The sequence below is a fragment of the Podarcis bocagei genome (assembly GCF_964188305.1).
Source record: "Podarcis bocagei genome assembly, chromosome: 6".
In the NCBI taxonomy this organism is placed as follows: domain Eukaryota; kingdom Metazoa; phylum Chordata; class Lepidosauria; order Squamata; family Lacertidae; genus Podarcis; species Podarcis bocagei.
The window spans coordinates 60,496,454-60,518,602 of NC_138130.1; the positions used below are offsets into that span (position 1 = coordinate 60,496,454).

General features: G+C 38.3%; 1 protein-coding gene across 2 annotated transcripts in view; it reads left to right on the forward strand.

The window, feature by feature from the left end:
* Positions 1-19,392, forward strand: part of NRIP1 (nuclear receptor interacting protein 1) — an 84,530-nt gene extending 65,138 nt beyond the window's left edge. For both annotated transcript variants that reach the window (XM_081199616.1, XM_081199617.1), the window contains exons 2-3: positions 4,661-4,846; positions 14,391-19,392. In XM_081199616.1, the coding sequence (XP_081055742.1) occupies positions 14,743-18,252 (3,510 nt within the window). In that variant the 5' untranslated portion in view covers positions 4,661-4,846; positions 14,391-14,742 and the 3' untranslated portion in view covers positions 18,253-19,392. The remainder of the gene's footprint in view (positions 1-4,660; positions 4,847-14,390) is intronic.
* Positions 19,393-22,149: the final 2,757 nt, after the last annotated feature.

Genomic DNA, 22,149 nt, shown 5'->3' on the forward strand with positions numbered 1-22,149 from the left:
TGGATGTTTTTGAGCTTCTGGAAAAGCGATGTTAAGCAGTTAAAATGAACAAGCCCTCTACCCCTTCTGTGCTTTAAACCACATTTTCCACCTATCTGCTCAGGTTTTCAAAACCCATTGGCACCACCCTACCCTCTTTCTTTAGCTACCACATTTCTGGTGCTGTTGGTATTCCCCCTTTCCCCCTTTCCCCAAAGCTGCTCAGCTTGCTTCTTGACCAGTCTATGTGAGATTATACTAACCAGATTGTCCTTCTTCTGTTGTCAAAAAATTTGCACTATTTGTTGATATCTTCTGAATTTTTTCCTCAGAAAAATTAATATAGTGATGATAAATTAGAATGTAATTTGAAAGTTCTCATTTGTTATACCATGGGTTGAGATTATGTTAGATTGGTCAATGGTTTTTGACACAGCTTTCACAGCTTTTTCACTTACTCTTTTCTTAATGCTCAGTACAGATGTAATTAAGCACTGCTAAGTAAAAGTGGGTTCTGGGATTCATGTTATTTTCCTCTGGCTCCTCCCCACTAGCTAGCATGAATTCTTATCCTTACCACTAGCCTAGACCAGTGTTTCCCAACCTTGGGCCTCCAGCTGTTTTGGACTACAACTCCCATCATCCCTAGCTAGCAAGACCAGTGGTCAGGGATGATGGGAATTGTAGTTCAAACACAGCTGGAGGCCCAAGGTTGGGAAACACTGGCCTAGACAATGGTAAAGGGTTGCATTGGATTCTGGCCCAATCGCCTTCTAAATCTGGCCTGCAGACGGTCTGAGAATCAGTGTGTTTTTACATGAGTAGAATGTGTCCTTTTATTTAGAATGCATCTCTTGGTTATTTGTGGGGCCTGCCTGGTGTTTTTACATGAGTAGAATGTGTGCTTTTTATTTAAAATGCATCTCTGGGTTATTTGTGGGGCCTGCCTGGTGTTTTTACATGAGTAGAATGTGTGATTTTATTTAAAATGCATCTCTGGGTTATTTGTGGGGCATAGGAATTCATTCATTCCCCCCCCAAAATAGTCCGGCCCCCCACAAGTTCTGAGGGACAGTGGACCGACCCCCTGCTGAAATAGTTTGCTGACCGCTAGCCTAGCCCATGGTTTATACAAGCCAAGGTTCTCTCTCATCTTTGACCATATTAAAAACATCACAGTTTGCTCTAGGTCTTAGGGCTGAAACAGATGTAACACAGCAAATTTGTGATTTTTCCCATTCCCCATTTGAAAGCAATCACAGGGGCTCTAATTTTGTTCATAAAAGAAAGGAGTGATTCCTCCCCCCTTCCCAACTCCCACATGATTTTCCTTATCAAAATCAACTCTCTCTTCCTGAAGCTGCTATTAGCTCACCAGTGGAGAAAATGTAGGCACAGTACAGATACATGTATTTTCCCCACTACTGGTTTAATAACAGATTTGGGGGTAGTAATTTAGAGAGAAAAATATGGAGGTGAAGGATATGCCCCCCTTCCTTAGTGCCACTGATTGAGTGAAAATTGGAGCCCCCACAGCTGCTTTAAAAGTTAGAAGAAAGAACATCAGGAAATCTGATACTGGATTTGCTACATAACACATTTTTAGCCCTTAGTTGTGGAGCTGGAAAAGTTGCTGAAGGAATTCCATTATTTATACTACTAATTTATAGTACTTTGTTCTTGTTGTGACATTAGTATTGCAGTATTTGGTGTGTTTTAAATCTGTTTAATGTCTTATGGTGGTAACCTTCCTTTGGTTAAAATGTGGAACAAAAATGAAAAATAAACAAGGGTTTCATTCATTGATATCTCTTACAATGATGGAATGGCCTTAGATTCAGATGAGGCTTCCATCAGCAGAGTGGTCAAGAAGGTAATATTAGCTGATTCACTCTTTAAGATCTCGAATCTTCTCTGGATTCAGCCTCCTGTATACTTCCAAAGTCTACTACAACAAGCGTTGATGGACTCTTCAGAACAACATAGTAGGTTGTCTCCAGGAGGAAGGGAGAATAAACATCTCTTCTCTTCTTGTTCAGGTTACAGAGCCCAGTTTTCAGTGCAAGGGACACCACTGGATACAACCTTAAGGTTAAATTGTATGTAAACTACAAAAGAAATATGATGTTTTTGCCCCAGCTTTTTCCATTGTTATATTCAGACTCCAGACTTCCATAATCAAGTCAATTTTCACTTGAGAGACAAAGGTCCAGAGTGTTTGCAGTGTTCACACAATTTTATTATTTATACCCTGCCCTTCTGAAGTAGACCTGTTCAAATTAATGGGCCTAACCTAGCCATGTTCATTAATTTCAGTGAGTCTACTCTGACCAAAAGTTGGTTGAATATTACATTAGAATTCACCAAAAATAAACCTTAAGCACCTGTCTCTTGTTAAAGAACAAAGTTTAAACCAGTGAAAACAGGCTGATGTTTCAGAAGAAGAAAGATAAGATAATCCTCTGGTAATGGACCTGGGTTACAAAGTGTATAGTCATGATGACATTGAAGGAAGCACAGTAAAATAGAGAACATTTATCTTCGTTGGACTGCTTAAGCTGAGTACTGAGTATTCTGACCTTGATTCTTTTAGGAGATGGATCATTTCAAAGCCTAAATATAGGGGGAAGTGGTCTCTCAGATAAAGTTACAGACACTTGATTTAGCACTGGGTAAAGTTCTCCTTCTTACTAAATTTAAAGGGATGTCCTCCAATAGGGTAAAAATGAAGGATTTCCTACAACTTCAACTACTTTTACTGTAATTTATATCTTTCTCTAAATTATTTAGATAAGGTGTAGGTTGATTCTTTCTAAATTCTGTTTTGAATTTAGATGGAAAAACACAATATTTTACATCATTAATGAACTATTCTTCCAGATAGTGGTTAGGAACTTTAGACTTCTCACGTTTTTGTCTCGGGGATTGATCTTTGTCACATTTATAAACTATGGCTCGCATAATAGTTCTTCTCCATCCCTATTTAATCTTTGACCTGGCTTTCCTGAGAAAGCAAACCAGGTTGTCAATTAGTGCTAATTAGTATATAGCATTTGGGGAATAGAGACAGCATGCCAGCCATGAGTAGGGTTGGCTGCTTTCTTTTTAAAAAATAACTGCTTAAAAAAAATTCTGGAAATATTTGGGGTGATTGACTTATCATTCTCAGAGTAGACCCAGGGAAATCAGTGTAATTAAGTCCATTTATTTCAGAGGGTCTACTCCATGAATATTGCCACATATATGCCAATTCTGTATATTCAACTGGTCGTAGATTGCTTTAAGAAAATGAAAATATATTCTGAATGAGAATTGTTTCTGTGTCCAGTGCTCTTTGCTGGTTTAATATTTCTATTTTGCCAGTGTTGTATGTCTGTAAGTTCAAGTAATCTCAAACTGCACACATTCCATTCAATGCTCCAATAAACATTCCAGCTGAAGATACCTTGATACAGAAAGTGCCAATTGAAACCTTCTGTGTACCTCTGCAATACCTCCCACATAACATGGAATAATGAAGAAATTTCCTTGTAACTGTATGCAATAGCTTTTAAAGAAGAGCACATAAATATATATGTAATTAGTATAAGAATGTGGTTTATCCTAACTTGCATGCCAAGCAAAACTTAAAAGATTCCACTAATACCTTGATTGTCTGTTCAAGCAGCAACAAATTAAGGAATTTTTAAGATGAGGTCTTGATTCATGTCAGCTTTGCAGGAATAAAAAGTAGAGAAAGAAAACAATTGCCAGGCATTACCAGTACACCAGTACAAGAGGCTTCAAAAGATACCAAAGCCCTGCTGGAGCATACATCTCACAAACAGAGCTCCTTTGGGGAGGTAGAGATTATTTCAGGTCATGGTGGACTCCAGACCACTGCTAGAGCAACACTCCAGATTATTGGCTGCCTACCAAAGCCCTGCTGGTGAACCTAGGTTTATTTTGGAATCCCACAATATTTGGAGGCACACTCTGTATTTAGACTTGCACTGCATGCTATACCCTATTCCCTGAGCCCTACAGTCCATTCTTTTTGGACTGCAGATACTTCACAGTCTCACCTATCTATATCCAGCTAGTGGTCCTCTGCTGGCAGGAAATAGACGTGCAATGAAAGAAAATACCAAATAAAGAAACATTCTAAGATTTAAAAAAACCATCCATTTAAAACAAGGGTTATTACTCTTTACAAATTCACTGATGCACCAAAAAGCAGAATGTGCTCATGCCTTAACTTCCACATTATATAAGCAGTATCAAAGTTATATCTTCTCTCATTTTGTGTTAGCTTACAATTTATATTCCATTAATCCATGATTTGTCTTGGAGCACCAGTCCTATTCCTCTGAGGTTCAGGGTGAGAGTGAAGTTGGTATCAGTATATCATTGCTTAATAGGATACAGTGGTACCTCTGGTTAAGAACTTAATTCGTTCTGGAGCTCCGTTCTTAACCTGAAACTGTTCTTAACCTGAGGTACCACTTTAGCTAATGGGGCCTCCCGCTGCCAGAGCCCGATTTCTGTTCTCATCCTGAAGCAAAGTTCTTAACCTGAGGTACTATTTCTGGGTTAGAGGAGTCTGTAACCTGAAACGTCTGTAACACGAGGTACCACTGTATATGCTTAAAATTCTAAACTGCATAATTTACAACATCTTTTCTTATTTCTTCTCTTACAGATTACTGAGGTATTTGAGGGCATATGTACATCTACTAAAACAGTGCACGAACACACCAGTAGCCTCCAAGAAGGAAAAAGACATAAACTGAAAAGTGGTAGATTGTCCATGCTAAGCCATCTGAACCAAGTCCAGAAATAAGAAACAAAAGGAGGATCATCAAATGAACTCTGCAAACAAAATCAGGTAATCCAGACGCCACAAACTTGAATGGGGTGGATTTTTTAATTTTTGATAAGCTTCCCTTATGTCAGCAGCTCATGCCAAGGCATCAGTGAAGTATGTTGATATTGCCTTCCGTCACCCCACAACTGTAACATCTCACTACTGCTGTGTCCATAAGGAGAGCTGCATGCTATTCTCCTATGAAGTCCCTTTGTTAGCTCTGCAGCAGAAGTAGAATCCTATGTATTACAACTGGCATGATTCAAAAGCTCTCTGGTCATCAGCAATGATGTTTTTGTTTTTTCATATTTCATGGATCTCCAAATCTAATTCAACCACTGGAAACGGAAGGTGTTCTAAGGACCATTAGGGTTGATTATTACTTAAATTTCTGTAGTTACATGCACACAGTTAAGTGCAATTTATGCACACAACTTGTGTATGCTGTTTGTCATTTAAAAATACATGTAGGCAGGAACCCAAACTAGGTAACGCTGTTGATTTAACACCGTATCAAATTCAAATTTGTATGTCTTGACTGGTGACTTGGATAATGTTTTTGTTTGGACCATTTAAGTATGTCTTTTACTGCTACTTAGATTGCATAGGGTAAATAGCGGCAGTGGCAGATGATGGAGCATGGAGTGGCAGTGGGGTAAGGTTGGGGGAGCTCTAAGTTGGCAGCAGTGCCACCTGGAGCTCCCGTGACTTCATCACTGCTTTACATATTCTGGGCAGTGCAGCACCATCACTGGAAATGTGTTGCTGCCACTCCAGCCCTGCTCATTTTTCCCTGCTGGCAAATGGCATATTTTTCTTTTCTGCTAATGATTAATCCTGTGCTCTGTCAGTTTTTCACGTAGCAATACAGTTAAAAGATCATGAATTCATGGCAAATTGGGAGTATTTATAGTATTTACACCTTGCCATATCATACTTACGAAGGAGGACTGCATAAAGTGGTGGCTCAATTTTCTGGTCAATATTAGTGCTTTTCAAGGAGGGGAAATAAGTATTTCCTGGGGGGAAACCTTAACTGCAAAAGCTTTAAGCGTGTTTGTTTGTTTTGTTCCTGTGTGCTGCTATTGTTTGAGCTGGCTCAAAATGCAGCCACCTGTCTTGATGAGGGCAATGCAATTATGGATATTTTTAAGGTGCTTCTTTTAGCTAATGGCTTGGCTGGAATTGTGTTTTATATTGTAGGAGCGTTAGAATTTTAGTATTGCTGTTTTATTGATGTTATGGGCGATTTGTAGAAATTGCATTTGTGTTTCTTATTCCATCGTTTTATTGTGGAAGCTGTAATTTTAAATTGTTATTACATTAAGCTTTCTTGATAGTTTGACTCAGAAAAAAGTGGCCTATAAATATTTTAAAATAAGTGATACCTATCTCAGTGTAGTTGGAAAAAACAGTTGTGCTAAGTGGTGGCTTTTCCCGCTATGTCTAGCAAGTTCCACTAGCACCGCTATCTTCAGTATTTTCTGTATAGGTAGTGCCACTCCTTCCCACTTGCTGACTTCAAGAACAGCCTAAGTATGCGTTCAGGAACTGCAGAGATCATTCTTTCTTTGGCAGGCAGTTCCTCTCTTCTTGGAGTCAGTAGCTGAGAGAAGCACTGGTAACTGAAAAAAAAGGTGGGGTAGGAAACACTGCCACTTGATATTTACAGAACATGCCCTTCAGATTAAGAGACAGTGTTTTGCTCTCCTCCCATCAACCTTATTGAAAGGCTATGATGAGGTGGTGGATGGCAAATACTGCCTTTGATTCAGTTATTGTTCCCAATACATCAAGAGACTACATTTCTTACTCACTGACAAGTCTCACCACTTTCATGCTGAATTTAGGAGAGATCAGGAAATATTATCAAAATTTGTTCCTCCACCCAACACGGACCTGAATTCCATGCCAACTTTATTTTCTCTTCGTGAGCTAGAACCTGGAGTTTGTTTGTGTGTTGGGGTGGTTAGTAATCTTCAGTACTGCAGTAAAAATAATTGTGAGGACTTGGCTGACAGTGAGGAATCTCAACTTATTTCAAAATATAAAATTTTGGAAAGAAATTAAGGAGTTGGAGATTTGGGGAAGGATGAAACTTTCCCTGTTACGTTATACATTCATTTTGATGGCTGGAATTCTACTTAAGTTGCTGTTCTTATTCCAATCTATCCCATTTTTAAGTAAATTAAGTAGCCTCAAAGAAGGGGAAAATATATTTCTAAATTTATCTGGCAGGGGGGAAAGCCACAAATTAAACATAAAAATTGGACAGATATAAAAGAGGAGGCTTTGCCCTGCCAGACTTTCAACGAGGCAGCTTCCTTGTGTGGGCTAAAGGAATGGATTGAATTGAAAATGCAGACATTTTATATTTGGAAGGCCATGATATAAAATTTGGCTGGCATGCATGTCTTTGGTATGGGAAAGCTAAAGTTCATAAGGGTTTTACAAAACAGATTGTTAGGAAGGATTTGTATAGAGTTTGGGATAAATATAAAAACTTGCTGGAAAGAAAAGCACCTTTATGGCTATCCCCTTACTGAAGCAATTGCAATTAAGAGAGTTAATATGGATAGACAATGGGTGACCTATAGGGAATGGTTGGGCCTTACAGGGAGGGAACCCAGACTGAACCCAATGGAAGACTTAATGAGCCAAGTTACTGCTTGGTTACAGTATCATCAGTTGCATGATATGTTTAAGTTAGATTTTTTTTAAAAAAGGATTCCCCAAACCAGAGCTCACAATTTGAAAGACAGTTATTACAGAATAATTAGTGAGTGTGACCCTTGGACTGGAACAGGATAGACACTTGTAGTCTAGTGCTATGTGATTGGGTCAGAGCAAAGCATTGGTCTAATGTGGATCTAGACTTTGGCAAAGCTTAGCTTCACTTTTACAGTATCCAAGTTACATTGTGTTGTGATGAGCAATCCTGGTTTACAACAACCTCCTGGTTAGGTTTGAAGTTGACTTGTATCCAGCATATATCTGCTTGTAGCATTTGTGCCTAAGATACTTTGATTCCCCATCCTTTTGCTTATTTTTTTGTCCATTAAGCAAATATAGGGCTGTATCCAACATATTGTGAATGGAAAATGGCTCTCACAGTGACCATTCCCATCTTCCTTACTGTAACCTTCTGTCTCCCCCAAAGCGCCCAAAGCCTCTGTTTATTTTTATTGTCCCTGGTTGTGAGAACAAAAACACAGGATATTTGTACAAATAGATAATGCTACATGGCATGAGAATTATCATATAACAGCAGTGCAGATAAATTGTATTAAAATTTTATATATATTTCTCCTGAAACTTGTTCCAAAACATAATAGGGTCACTAATATTTTTAGCCTTGACAAAACACACAAGATGGAATTCAGCCTTGTGCCAAGGCAATTGTTATATAATAATAATAATTTATTATTTATACCCCGCCCATCTGTCAGAGCAAGGATTTCTTCTTGCCAGATGGAACAGTCTGCCCTCTCCTGCCCTGCACCCTGCTCTGGGCTTTCTTCTGACCCTCCAGAACAGATTTGGGGAGGGGTGTAGAGGTTGCATAAGGAGATGGGGAGGAATCCATTCCTCTAGCGCAGCGGTTCTCAACCTGTGGGTCCCCAAATGTAGTTGAACTACAACTCCCATCATCCCTGACCACTGGTCATGCTGGCTAGGAATTATGGGAGCTGTGGTCCAACAACATCTGGGGACCCACAGGTTGAGAAACACTGCGTTTAGCAAGATGTGTTGATTTTAGCCCAAAGATCTGAAAGAAGAAATTGGAAACAATGTCACTCTTCAAACCTCCTTTTTTGGGGGAAGTGGGGGAGAATATAACCACCCCATCATCATGGGGTAGTTGGTGCAAAAACTCAGAGGCTTCATGGGCACCAGGGGAAGATCTCAATGATACCATTGGACCCATACAAACCATGTCAAAGATCTTTGTTTTAAAAGGTGGTGGGGAACCTATTCAACACTGAGCTGTGTCATAATGGGCATGCAGCATCCTGTGGTCACGCAAAACTGCTTTGCACTTATGCACAGCCTGCTTTGGATTTAACAATAGAACTGTAGGTTGGAAGGAATCAATAGATTACCTCCTTATTCAGACAATAGCTTGTGACAGAAAATAACACTTCTTTCATTAACATAGACTAGTTTTCTCTGGGTTTGATGTTGTGTTTTGAATGCTGTGCTACAGAAAATAAATACATGGATTTGTTTATAATACCTTAAAAACTACACTATATAAGGAAATGCAGTGTATTTTCTGGTAAGTGTATTAAAATCCCTGAAGCTTTGATCAGAAGCCAGCTGTTACATCAGTCCTATTTGTAATCTTATTTCCTGATCAGTGACCTTGAACTTGTACCATGCATATGTCAAATCTATTTTAGCAGTAAACAAACCATAGGATTTTACTGCAACTTTAATAATTGTTCAATAGGATTTAAAAGTTCAAAACAGTTATTAATTTTGTTCTTTTTACAGTAATCATAAAATATTTTTAAGAAAAGTACAATTATTTATAGTGATTTAGAATATTTTCCAAAATGTGCATTATTTGTCAATAATGGGTGTGTGTGTGTGCACGCATATACTTTGTGATCAAGTCTTCTCCAGCTCTCAAATTCATTTTTATAACTGAGTTTGATACATTTATTTATGCATTCTTATCTATATTTTTACTCTTCTATTAATAATTTAGTACTGAAGTTAAATGATCATGTAATTAACTTTGTTCAAGCATCGACTGAGACTTTGGAATGTACTGAAACACAATAATGTCAAAATACATTTCCTAATTCTAAAAAATTATTAATTTTGATTCATATATAATTTAAAGTGGTCCATTTTAATAACTAGATGTTTTCCATCAATATTTCAAAACAGATTTCTATGGTGTCATGAATTGTGTATGTTTTAGTAAAGCTTCACTTTTCAAACCAGTTAAAATGTCCCCCCAAACACAAAAGATGTTAACAACCAAATACCTAGAAAAACAGAAAAAGCTTTGTCTGTTGCTGAAAAGATGTTAATGTCAGCGCCAGGCAGGCCTCCCATTCCATAGGCAAGGGATCCACTTCTAAGAAGGCCTCATATGCAACACATTATAATGCAATTATAATTAAATAATTAAGAATAGAGATGACTTAAAGTTGAAATTTGAATGTTATACTGATACTAACGTTAAATCATAATCTTAATCTTATAGTCACATTTTCCTAATATGAAGAGCAGGCTGCTAATTTCTCAATAATTCACACAGTGTTTTTCTCCCTCATATGTATACATATAAACTCTCTGTAATGTGTTCCTCACATCATTCCCTGTGACACTTAACACTTGGCTACTATTCTCGCCCCCACCAGTTGCTTCCATTGAAATGCAAAATGTGGGAACCATAACAGCCTTGAACAGCAGAAAGCAGTTGTTATGGCAAGTTAAATTAGCCTAAATCCACATACCCTGTTTTGAATGTTGGTTTTGGCTAGAATGTGCAGTCCTAAGCTATGTCTGATTTAAGCATGTTATGGAAGGAAATATGGTTAAAAACAATTTCCCATTTTATTCCTAGTGTTACAGGCCACCCCAATCTCTGCTGAGCGGTAACAAGATTCCAGGGGTCTTGGGCCCCTAACAAGGATTTGTGTTCCTTGGGAATGAGGTGCAGCAGAAACTGCCCTGTCTTTATGAAATGTGGTTTACTTTGCACACACATTTATAACCTGAGTTTTGGTGGAGGAAGTGCAGAACAACACACTGCAAGAGGGTCTCTCGTTGCTTCTCTCATAGCTTTGGCATGTTTGGGTCCAAAGCAGAAGGGGACCAGGTTCTCCGGGCTCTGCGTGCAGCCTCCTCCAACCAGTGCCTTTCATTCTTCTTCCCCAAAACACCTGCTGCAAAACCTGTTTTAAAAGGATATCTTTTTTTCTGTGGTGACATCATACCCCCCGTTACCACTGGAAACCTCCCTCTCTCAGTTCTTCTGTTGCTGTCCACTTCGTTGGCGGGGAGGACAGCATCTGCACGGTCAGTTGTTCTTAATGGCCCAGTACTTGGGTCTCTTAATGGCATCACTAGCAACCAACAGGATATACTGGTTCAGCCTGTATTTTTCACTGGCCTAGCATCTTCCTTCCATACTCCAAATATTGGCTAAAATCTGCCTTCTACTAAAGTTAGGATTATAGGGAGCCTGCACCCCCCTCAATTAATAACACTATTATTAGTCATGTAAGCTGCAAATTAATTGGTTGTGAAGTTCTCATACTGAGTACAATGTTTATTCTTAGGAGAATGATTTGAATGGGAAACCTGATATTTGCAGATGTGTCAGTATTGATTTCCACTACTTAGGTAGTAAGATTCATTTCAAAAACTATCATTAACAGAACAAGTAGCAAAGATAAATAGCCCTTTCTTGCTATTTTGCAATTACTTTCTTTCCGTAGCATTCATGAAGACATATATAAAACATTCTACTAAGAGCTATGGCCACAACTTTCTGATTATCTATCATGTCTTTTGCTAAAAATTGCTGACATTTTATCAACATAAATTTGATAAATTACTTAAGAGTGTGTGTCCTTGGAGTGAATGTTTAAGCTAAATAACCTTTTTCTTCCTGTACTGCATTACTGCCCCCAATCCAGAGATACGTGAGAAAAATAGTGCTTATGCAACCTAGTCGTCTCCCAATTGAAAAAGAGGGCAGAAGGGTTTATCTGCCTTAGGTTCAGCCCCCTCTTCTAACCCAGAGGATGAGATCTCAGGATCACTTGATCGAGAACCAGATATGCATCAAGGATACCTATATTGTGGTGGCAAAGGGGTGTGTGAAAATACTGTGGAAGTTATTTACTGTTCCAAGGACAGTAGTGTTACCACAGTTGTATATTCTAGGAGCATATCATCTCAGCACTTTCAAATTTCCAAATATTAGTTGTTGACTGGTAATTATGCTGTTCTAATGTCATAAACATCACAATCTTACAAGTTTTATTTATATCTCTTTTATGTATTATCAAAACATAATGAAAAATCCTCCACACGAGGTCAGAGAAACTGCTGCAAGACTACCGTGAATTCTTGATGTCCTGAATTCAGATCTCCATCACTGATCCCCGCCCCCTTTTTGATATGTTAGCAAATCACTAACTCGTATGGCAATTTTTGTAGTGGATTTAGTATAATATTGGTAAGGTTTTCACTGTTTAGTAGAACTCTTAACTCGTAAAAGAATTCTGTAGAAACATGTCCTTATAATTTCCTTCGTTTTGAAACAGCTTGACTATGTGCAGAAGCTGTTCCGCTCACACATCGTACCTTTACTTGCCTAGCAGATCTTCTTGCTCTCTTTTCCCCTACAGCCCCCTGTGCACCCTCAAAGTCTGCTCCAATGCATTGGAGGACTCCCTGGAGCAGATTTGGGGAGAGGAAAGATACAACTCCTTGTATTTGAAGTGTAACTTTTAAAAAGCTGACCTACTCATTTTCTCTGCTCATGGAAGTTCCCACCATGTCTTTCATGAGTCTCCTCTTTTATGAATACGCATCATGCAAGCAAATCATTTGTGTGAACAGTTACGCACACATACCAGCCTCAGTTCATAACACATGAATCACTTTCGGAGTACTTATATTCAGTGACAAATTTATTTTGTAGAACAATGACATTTCTCCATATTAAAATCTAGTAACGCTACAAAAGTCGGTTTAATGAGTTTTTGTTACTAATTTTTTAAAAATAGGACTTGGAACTAGCCATCTCATTTCTGAAAGCTAAACAACATATTTTTAAGCCTTATTCTGTTCTTACTAAATGTGAGGGGAAAGCAGCACATGAACACAGGGCTTGTTCCTGTAACAAATCATGCTTTGGTATCACATCTGGACTGACCCACCATCTGTTTGAGGCAGAGGGAGCAGCTGGTGTTGACTATGGTGGGGACTACAGAAGGCAGAAATCAAATTAGGCCCTGAGAAGGAGAATTGGGGCAGATGAAGATAGGAGAGCCTTAAACAGAGTAACTAGAAGTTGACATAAAAGTGGCAGATAATGCAAAGAGTCAAAGATCAAAGGCTGCAATTTGATGATACATTGCTACACATTTGTTTATACTCAAATAGCTGGATTCTAATTTTTTCATAAATATTTCATTCATATCTATTGTATCCAGAGTTTAGTTACCCTGAGGCGGTATTTTTGTTATGAGAGTTTGTATATTATTTATTATTAACACCCACCCTTCACCAGCTGGTTTCAGTTCACGGTACAACAGTGTTAAAATTATAAATAATTTGTTGTTGTTGTTGTTGTTGTTAAAAGTGGTTAAAATAATTCACAGCCACAGGTATAGGGTGGGTCTTGTATAACTGACACTAATTTTGATGTTTATTTTCTTTGATTTTTAGCTGATTCTCATGCTCTTTAGATTAATGCTTCATTCATTAGGCACTGGCTCTTATGACTGAGATTTGTTAATAGACTTGTTTTAAACTTTATAAAAAATGGAAAAGATATTACATCATTTTTAAGTTAGGAAATAAATATTTATCTTGAATTTTCTAATGCTTACCATTTCCCTTTTTAAAAAACTTTATTTGCACATAAAAGTCCAGAGGAAGTTGGCAGTCACTTTTGGGTTTTTTATGTGCCCACTCACTTGGCTGGAGAGGCAGCCCACCTTTCCATATAAATCTAGCCAATTGATTGGCTGTACAAAAAAAAAGTTATTAAAATCTGCACATAGTCATACAGGGAAAGTAGCCTTTCTAGACTGTGGCCCAAATCCTTTGCTGTTCTATCCAGGCCGATATATCTTTAGCCTGTTATTCTGGAAGATAGGGTACATTTAGCAGTTTGCTGGCTCCATAAAAGCCTCAGTTTTCTTCTCTTTCATGATCATTTCCAAATGGTGACACACAATACAATGTATAGTAGTGGATACCAAAGAGAGAGGGGTGTCCCTCTTTCTGAGATGATGATGATAACCAGTATCACAGTAAACTCTATCTGAATTACGTATTTGTTAAGGAAGGCAGACACCAACATCAAGTGCTTGCTTTCCAGTTTCTGCCGCCGTTCCATGGCTTCAAGTTGGAGCAAGGGATAGGACAGCCATGGTGCTTCAGTTTGTCCCTGACTCTGTGCAGCCCATTGTGCCCTCCCCCATTCTTTTCAATGCCTGTATTGGGACATTCTATTAACTGTAATCCAGCCATAGGCAAACTTGGCTCTCCAGATGTTTTGGAGCTACAACTCCCATCATCCATAGCTAACGGGACAAATGGTCAGGGATGTTGGGAACTGTAGTCTCAAAATATCAGGAGGGCTGAGTTTGCCTATGCCTGCTGTAATCTATCATTTGTGTGAGGAGGGGCTTTCACGCAACACTTTATAGGGAAACAAAAGTACAAGGTGCTGGTTTGTTAAGGAAAAATTAGCTGAGCAAAAGACTACAGAGCTGTGTAATGCGCTTCTGTTTTTGCTTGAATACAATTTCGGTACCTTCAAAATACTTTTGCTGATTTTTTTTATTTTTTTTCTTCATAGGAATTAAGCATGTACAATATGATGAGAAAAGACTGAAAAAAGAAATCCTCAGCTGCAGAAATCTACTAGAAGAATATGAATATGTTTCCTCTGGAACCATGTTTTAAATAAGTCAGTCTGGATCATCTTCATAAATGCATGTGCATACCGCAGCAGAGATGCATAAAAATGGAACTTTTAGTTTTCAACAAAAACTTAATGAGAGAATCAATCAAGGACTACTGCCCCTGTTCTGCATCACATTTTGTAGGCAACAGTAGACTTGCTTATTAATCTGAGTCTCAGTTCACCAATAACAAGTTAGTCCTTAAAGTGAATAAAAAGGGAGCCTTTGTGGATACTTGTATTGAACATGACTCATGGAGAAGAGCTTGTCTCTGAGATGCACCAGGATTCCGTTGTTCTAACTTACCTAGAGGGATTACTAATGCATCAAGCAGCAGGAGGTTCGGGTTCTGCGGTTGACAAAAAGCCTGTTGGGCCTGGTGCAGAAGATCAGAACTTCAGGGTTTCTGGAAATACATCTCCCAGCTGTCAGAGAGATGGTTCAGTTGCTAACACACATACATATCAAGGTTCTGGCATGCTGCATCACAAAAAGGCAAGGCTATTGCAGTCTTCTGAAGACTGGAATGCAGCAAAGAGAAGACGCTTGTCTGATTCTATTGTGGATTTAAATGGGAAAAAAGAAGCTTTGTTAGCTGGCATGGTTGAAAATGTGCCTAAAGGCAAACAGGATAGCACATTACTGGCCTCTTTGCTTCAGTCATTCAGCTCTAGGCTGCAGAGCGTTGCTTTGTCACAACAGATTAGGCAGAGCCTCAAGGAGCAAGGGTATTCCCTTAGCCACGATTCTCTGCAAGTTGAGAAAGACTTAAGGTGCTATGGTGTTGCATCCAGTCACTTGAAGACTCTCCTGAAGAAAAGCAAAGCAAAAGATGAAAAGCTGGAGACTGGTCTGCCTGAGCTAACAGCTAATCTGGTTAAAGATCGGTTTATAGAATCTTCGCATACTGGACAAAGTGGTTCCAAGGTGATGAGTGAGTCGCTGTCATGTGCTGCAAGATTACAAGCTGTTGCAAGCATGGTGGAAAAAAGGTCTAGTCCTGCTACGTCTCCTAAACCCAGTGTGGCTTGTAGTCAGCTAGCCTTGCTTCTTTCAAGTGAAGCGCACTTGCAGCAGTACTCCAGAGAACATGCTATAAAAGCACAAAATGCAAGTCAAATAGCAAGTGAGAGACTTGCTGCTATGGCAAGATTAAAAGAAAGTGCTCCGAAAGATGTTGGCCATTTCAAACTGTCAAAAGGAATTGAAAGCCATCCTAATGGTCAGGTAAGATCTTCAACCAAATCAATAACCAACAAAAGCAATATGACACATTTTCAGAGTCCTATGGGGGTAATTCATTCATCTCCTAAAAGCATAGGCTACAAAACAACAATGGAAAAAAATCATTTGAAACCACCTACCAACAGTAGTTTACTTTTACATCTCCTTAAAAATCACAGTGCTACTAAGCAGACTAAAGGATATGAACAGAATGAAAGGTCCAGTATTTTTGAGGAGAGTAGTACACCAACTACGGTTGATGAGTATTCTGACAACAATCCAAGTTTTACAGAAGATGACAGCAGTGATGATGAAAGTTCTCATTCTAATTGTCTTCCTATAGACTTATCTTTCAAACAGAAAACAAATAAACCAGATACTGCGCGGCCAGCTTCTCTAGACAACTTAACCCAATCCATACTTCACAACTGGGATTCAAAAGTTCCTTGTCTAGAAAATGTAGAAGAGAAAAGTCCCTCTAAAAATGCAAAACTCAATCCACATCAGAAAGTAACTTTGCTTCAGTTATTACTTGGCCATAAAAATGAAGACAATGTTGAGAAAATCACAGAAACTGAGAGTGCATTAGTTTCAGCTGATGTGACAAAATTTAATTTAGCAATGGGTAACAGAACTCCTATGACAGATTGCTCTAGTACAAATCAAATTACTCCAATAAACACTCCTCCTCTGCTAAATTCTACACAAGCGGATTCCCCCATCAACCTTTCACACCATTCTCCTTTATTGGTCAAACATAATTCACCACCATACACTTGCATCATACAGCCTGAAAGACTAATTAATCCAGCTTCTAAACACTTGATAGATCTTACAGTACACAAAGAAATTCAAGGAACTAAACAGAGCCGAAATGAAACTGTACAAACAAATCCATCTTTTAGTGCAAGCAAACTTTTGCAAAACTTGGCTCAATGTGGGATGCAGTCTTCCATGTCAATAGATGAGCAAAGGCAGACAGGCAAACAAATGATGACTCTAAACCCAGAGAAACCAGTTGGATTGATAGATGGATTAAATAGCTCCCTGATTACTAATGCATCAGGTGCACTTGAAGAAAACAAAATTGTCAGTAGTCAGCCTCTACCAGCTGAACAAAGATTTCCTAGTTCAGAAATCCAGAATCTACTTGAAAGACGCACTGTCCTCCAACTGCTTCTGGGAACCTCCAACAAAGGTATGACTGAAACAAAGGAGAGGATGCATTCAAAAGAAGAGAGTTTACAAGACCCGACAGAAAAGGCTTTGAATGAACAAATATTGACTGTAAAAATAAAAGCTGAACCTTCTGAGGAATCAAATGCCCTTCAGAATCCAAATGCACAGCAAGTAAGGGAAAGTGTTAGCAAGAAATATCATGGAATAGCTCATTCATTAGAGAGACATTCAGCTACTTCTCCAGCATCAGAGGAATTTAAACCCAACCCTCTCTCACCTCAAGGCTTTTCTTTTTCAAAGAATGGCCTACTAAGTCGATTGCTGAGGCAGAGTCAAGATAGCTATTCTGCAGATGAACTGGACAGGAGCCACAGAAATGCGGAACAGACTTTTGTGGAATCAAAAAGCCCCAGCACAGTCCCAAAGAAGAGGAAGCTGCATCCTGAACCTTCAGAAGGTCATTTGAAATTGCTAAAAGGTAACAAAGGTAACATATCTGATGCGGCAAACAATCATAAGTCTTCTGCAGATGCCTTGTATGGTCCTGGACTCAACCAGAAAGAATTGAAATTTAGCAGAACTGATGTTGAATTAAAATACCCTTCAGGTCACGGTTCAAATAATGAAAGTGAAAATAGGAATTGGTCTAGAGAAAGCAAAGGATTTAACGTGTTGAAACAACTGCTTCTGTCAGAAAATTGTGAAAAAGACGTGCCTCAGCATAGGAATAATTCAGCAGTAACTGATGGCAAAAAGAAAGGAACAAAAAATAACCTCACAAATAACAGCAAAACTGAATTCAGTGTCCCTTCAGTACATACGCTAATGGGGAATCCTGGACAGCAAACCAATTGTTTGGATCACCGAACATTTCAGTATTCAGTTGCAATGAGGAGTCCTGTCAGTTCTCCCTTCACTGAACATTTGGGAGGCACAGTTTCATCAAAACCTGAATGTGACCACTTTAGTGTTTGCCATGTACCTAGAGAAAGGGGGCCTATAAAATGGGTCATCACAGATACGGACAAAAATGAACATGAGCGAGATTCCCCAAGACTGACCAAAACTAATCCTATATTATATTACATGTTACAGAAAGGTGGGAATTCCATTAATATTCAGGAAGCACATGGCAAAGATGTTTGGAGTGATACGTCATTTACAGAACATTCATCTGTTGTCACATTTAAGAAAGAGTTATCGCCTGTTGCAGAATGTAAAATGCCATTTCATAATGTAAGAAATACTTACAGTAGTCATTCAAGTAATAAAGTGTCCCTTCAACACAATGTGAATGGAAATGTATACGGACTCTTAGACAAAGTATTAGCAATTAAAAAAGAACCAGAGTAAATTATAATCATATTAGAAGTGTTTACAGTCAGGTTTAAATCTTCGCTTTTTTTTTTAAAAAAGTGTTGTATAAATCTAGCATGATTTGAGAAAAGCATGGTATAACTGAAACATGGTTTTGTTTGATGAATTTTTCTGCTGATATTTAAAATACATGTAGCAATTTTTTATTTTTATTTTTGCTTTACAGGAAATTTGTCACCAGGCACCTATCATCACAAGTTGTTAGTTACATCAAAATTCATAAGAAAACTGACTGCTGGTGTTTGTGCAAAGATTTAAAACCATGTGGTTCAGCTTCCTGATATGTTTCCAAATCATACAAATGATGGCAGATGATCTTCCTGTGGACCTTAGATGTCATGTATATGATTTATTCTTATTTTAAAAAAATATTATTATTACTTTTTATTATTATTTCTTGAATTTGGTCAGTCGCTTTATCATGCCTAGGGCAACCCAAAGCAACTTGCAAACAAAAATCCTCACGTAGATATATTAAAAGACATCCCAATTCTAAAAGGCCAGAGATAGCTAAAGGCCTGGTTATAGACAAAAGTTTTTGCCTGGCGCCTCAGGATTTATTCCATTCCCTTCACCAGCAGGTCCCAGTTAAAAACATGGCAGGAAGCTGAACCACATGGGTGGAATTATTTACAAATATCTGAGCCAGTGTAGGGGGAAAATACAGAGGTAGCAGCAATTATTCTGGGTTATGTATTATAAAAAGGTACTTATTTGGAACTACTAGTATTACACATGCAATGCATAAAGCTGACACTGCTGGCAGAGTGTTTTGCAGCATTTCATCCTGTCGCATGATATATTTTCCTTTTTGAAACTCTTAAGCACTGGGGCAGTATAATTTTGTGTTTTCATACATGTATGAAATGTGAAGAACCCTCTTTTTTGTAAATGGAACACCAAGACCAAGGCATTAGTCTACTCTAGCATATTAGTAATCATCCTCAGTGTTAACCGGAGAAATGTATAGAAATGAAACCTTTGGGTGCTTCCTAATGGCTTTTGATTGCATTTTAATATCTGGGAGAACCACAAGAAATATATTATGTATTTTCTCTAGTTGCATTTGGAGAATGCCTTCCCTAGACACTCAGCTGAAATAAATATAAAACCTGGGCTATGAGTTTATAAAGCTAGATTTGCAAAATCCTGGTAGCAAAATATAAGTCCCTCACCCACTTTCATTTTCTCCCCATTTATGCTTGGTCAAGGAACACATTAGTGAACTTTGGATTTTCCAGAATCAATTTTGCGTTTTGTTTAAGAGAGAAAAAAGAATAGGTAACGCATCCCATTGGCATCTTTTCCCATCAGCTCAGTCTTGCTTTACAGTATGAGCACTACTGAAGTACTGAAAATGCTGACATGTTTAAAGGGCTTTTTGGTAAGAAGGTGGCATATGTATTGATATTAGTGGTCAGTGAAAAGATCGTTTGTGGTAAATTAATATTTAATAAATCAGAATTAAGGGAGATGAAGTATTGTAAATTGAAAGAATGGAATGGCAGTTTTTAAAAGTTGTGTTTATCACTCTCCAACTTCTTGGACAAAATTTACCTAAGTAGGATATTTTGAGTTTGTACTGAATTTTAGTTTCAGTAAAACCTGTGTCTACTGCAGTGCTTTTAAACATGTAGCAGTCTAACTCAGAAGATCAGTTAAGCTGTGATCCTACACACTAGGGTTCTAGAACAGGATTCCCCCACCCATGAGCCATGTTGATGAGTGGGTATGGCTGCAAAGCCTAATTTGACTAATGGGCCCAATCCCCTGCCCCCAAAAAACCCTTATACACACATGGGAATAAGTCCCATTGATTTCTGTGGTACCTACTTCTAAGTGGCATGTATAGAATTGCACTGTTTGTTAAGTTGGGTTTTGATTACTTCACTTTTCTGTATAATTTACTATATGTTTTTAAAAATTACACTATTCTGAGCTAAAAAGTTTATTGCAGCACAGTTCAAATGTGTTGAAGTCTTTCATTGATTTTGAGGGGATTTTTTTTATCAATGTCCTAGAAAAAAAAAATCAGACAAGTTCAGCACATCTCAACTCAATGAGTGATTTTAATTATGGTGAAAGCATATATATTATTGCTGACTGGATAAAGCTTTTACATACAAGAAGATAAATATTTTCAACCAGATCTTGTTTTACCTTCCATCATAAGCTCGGCATCAGTTGTGAAGTTATATAATTCAAACTTCTTTATTTTGTCGCTGAACACCTTTTCTCTTTGCCCTGGTAGAGAAATGTATTAGAAATATTTGTTCCAGCTGTTAGTCTACAAAGTATCACAGCCTTATTATTATTATTAACATAATATAATTAATAATAATATTTAAAAAGTGAGTGTGAGAAAGAGAGTGAATGACAAACCAAGTAGATTCATAGCCCTGGAGGAAATACAAATTTGTCTTTATAGGAAAATTCCAGTGCAAATTGGCATGAAAAAATTGGCTGAAGCTCTGTTGTATCCCACCATTTAGTCATTCTATTCCTGTTGCCAATGGCGCCTTCAGGTGTACTTTAATTTCATGGCAAACAACCGTTACCTTATATCAGGGATCGACAACCTGTGGCCCTCTAGGAGTTATTGGACTACAGATCCTGTCGCCCCTGACTGTTCGCCATGCTATTGGGACAGCATCTGGTGGGCCATAAGTTGCCTTTGTCTTATACTATCTTGGTATAATCATAGACACTGCATTTCTATATTCTAAATTAGGCAGAAACTCTAGTGGATTGTGGGCTTTTCATCACAGATGCTAGAGATGACAATTCTGATAGTTAACAGTTTACATATTCCTCTTGGGAGTTATTTGCACAAATATTTTAAGAGCTCAGCTTACATGTATTTATAGACAAATACACATTACAGATTAATTTTCCCCATAGTGAACCTTATACTGACAGCAGTTCAGTTGCTACATTTCATCTCAGTAATATGTTTCATTGACACCACAAATCTCAATAACGGGGTAGAACACATTATTTCAAAAAGATTTTAGATATGTAATTACCTGCCTTAACCAGTAAAATGTAGTTTAGGAAACAAGGTGGGGCAAGACCATGCTTTGCTTGTAACCATGTTGCATAGTTCTAAATACAAAGCACACACCTGCCAGGTATACATCAGTGTAATATGTGACACAGGATCAATTTATACACTATGATGCATAGCTATGTGCTTAAACCTGAGATTTGATCTGCCCCAATTGTGTGTAAAATAGGGGACTGATGGCAACATGCAGGTACACCTACACTTAGCCCCTTGCAGTTCTCCAAAGGCTTCTTTCAGCAGGACTTTAATCCATCAGTCTACCTGGAAGAGGAAGAGGAAAAACTAAAGGGAGGGGGTGAGTTCTGGGTTTCTCAACCACTTACCCCTTTTTGTTCAAAGTGGAGGCCCAGCCCCCATTTTACATGAGTGGAGGCAGATTTAAATTCATGGGCCTGCAACTTTTGTAGTTGTAACTAGAGACCTGTGCTGTCTTCCCACATAGTATGAAAGAGGAAAAATATGGACCTGTGTTGGAACATTTCTCTCGTTTCATTCTGTAAAGGCAAACACAAAATAGAAATTCAGAAAAACATGGGCACTATATTTTACTAGAGAAAAGGACTTAAAGCAGCAATCCTTTCCTCACTTAGAAGTAAACCCAATTGAGCACAGTGGGTCTTGCATCTAAATAGACATGGGTAGGATTGGGTGGCACATTTGGAATCCTATGCATGCTTACCTGAAAGGAAATCTGATGGAATTCAGTAAAACCTCTGAGCATGTTTAGGATTACCCTGAAAACCCATTTCTGTAAAAGCAGTTCATCTCTGAAGATAGAACACAACAGTTTGAAAGGGAAATCAGCC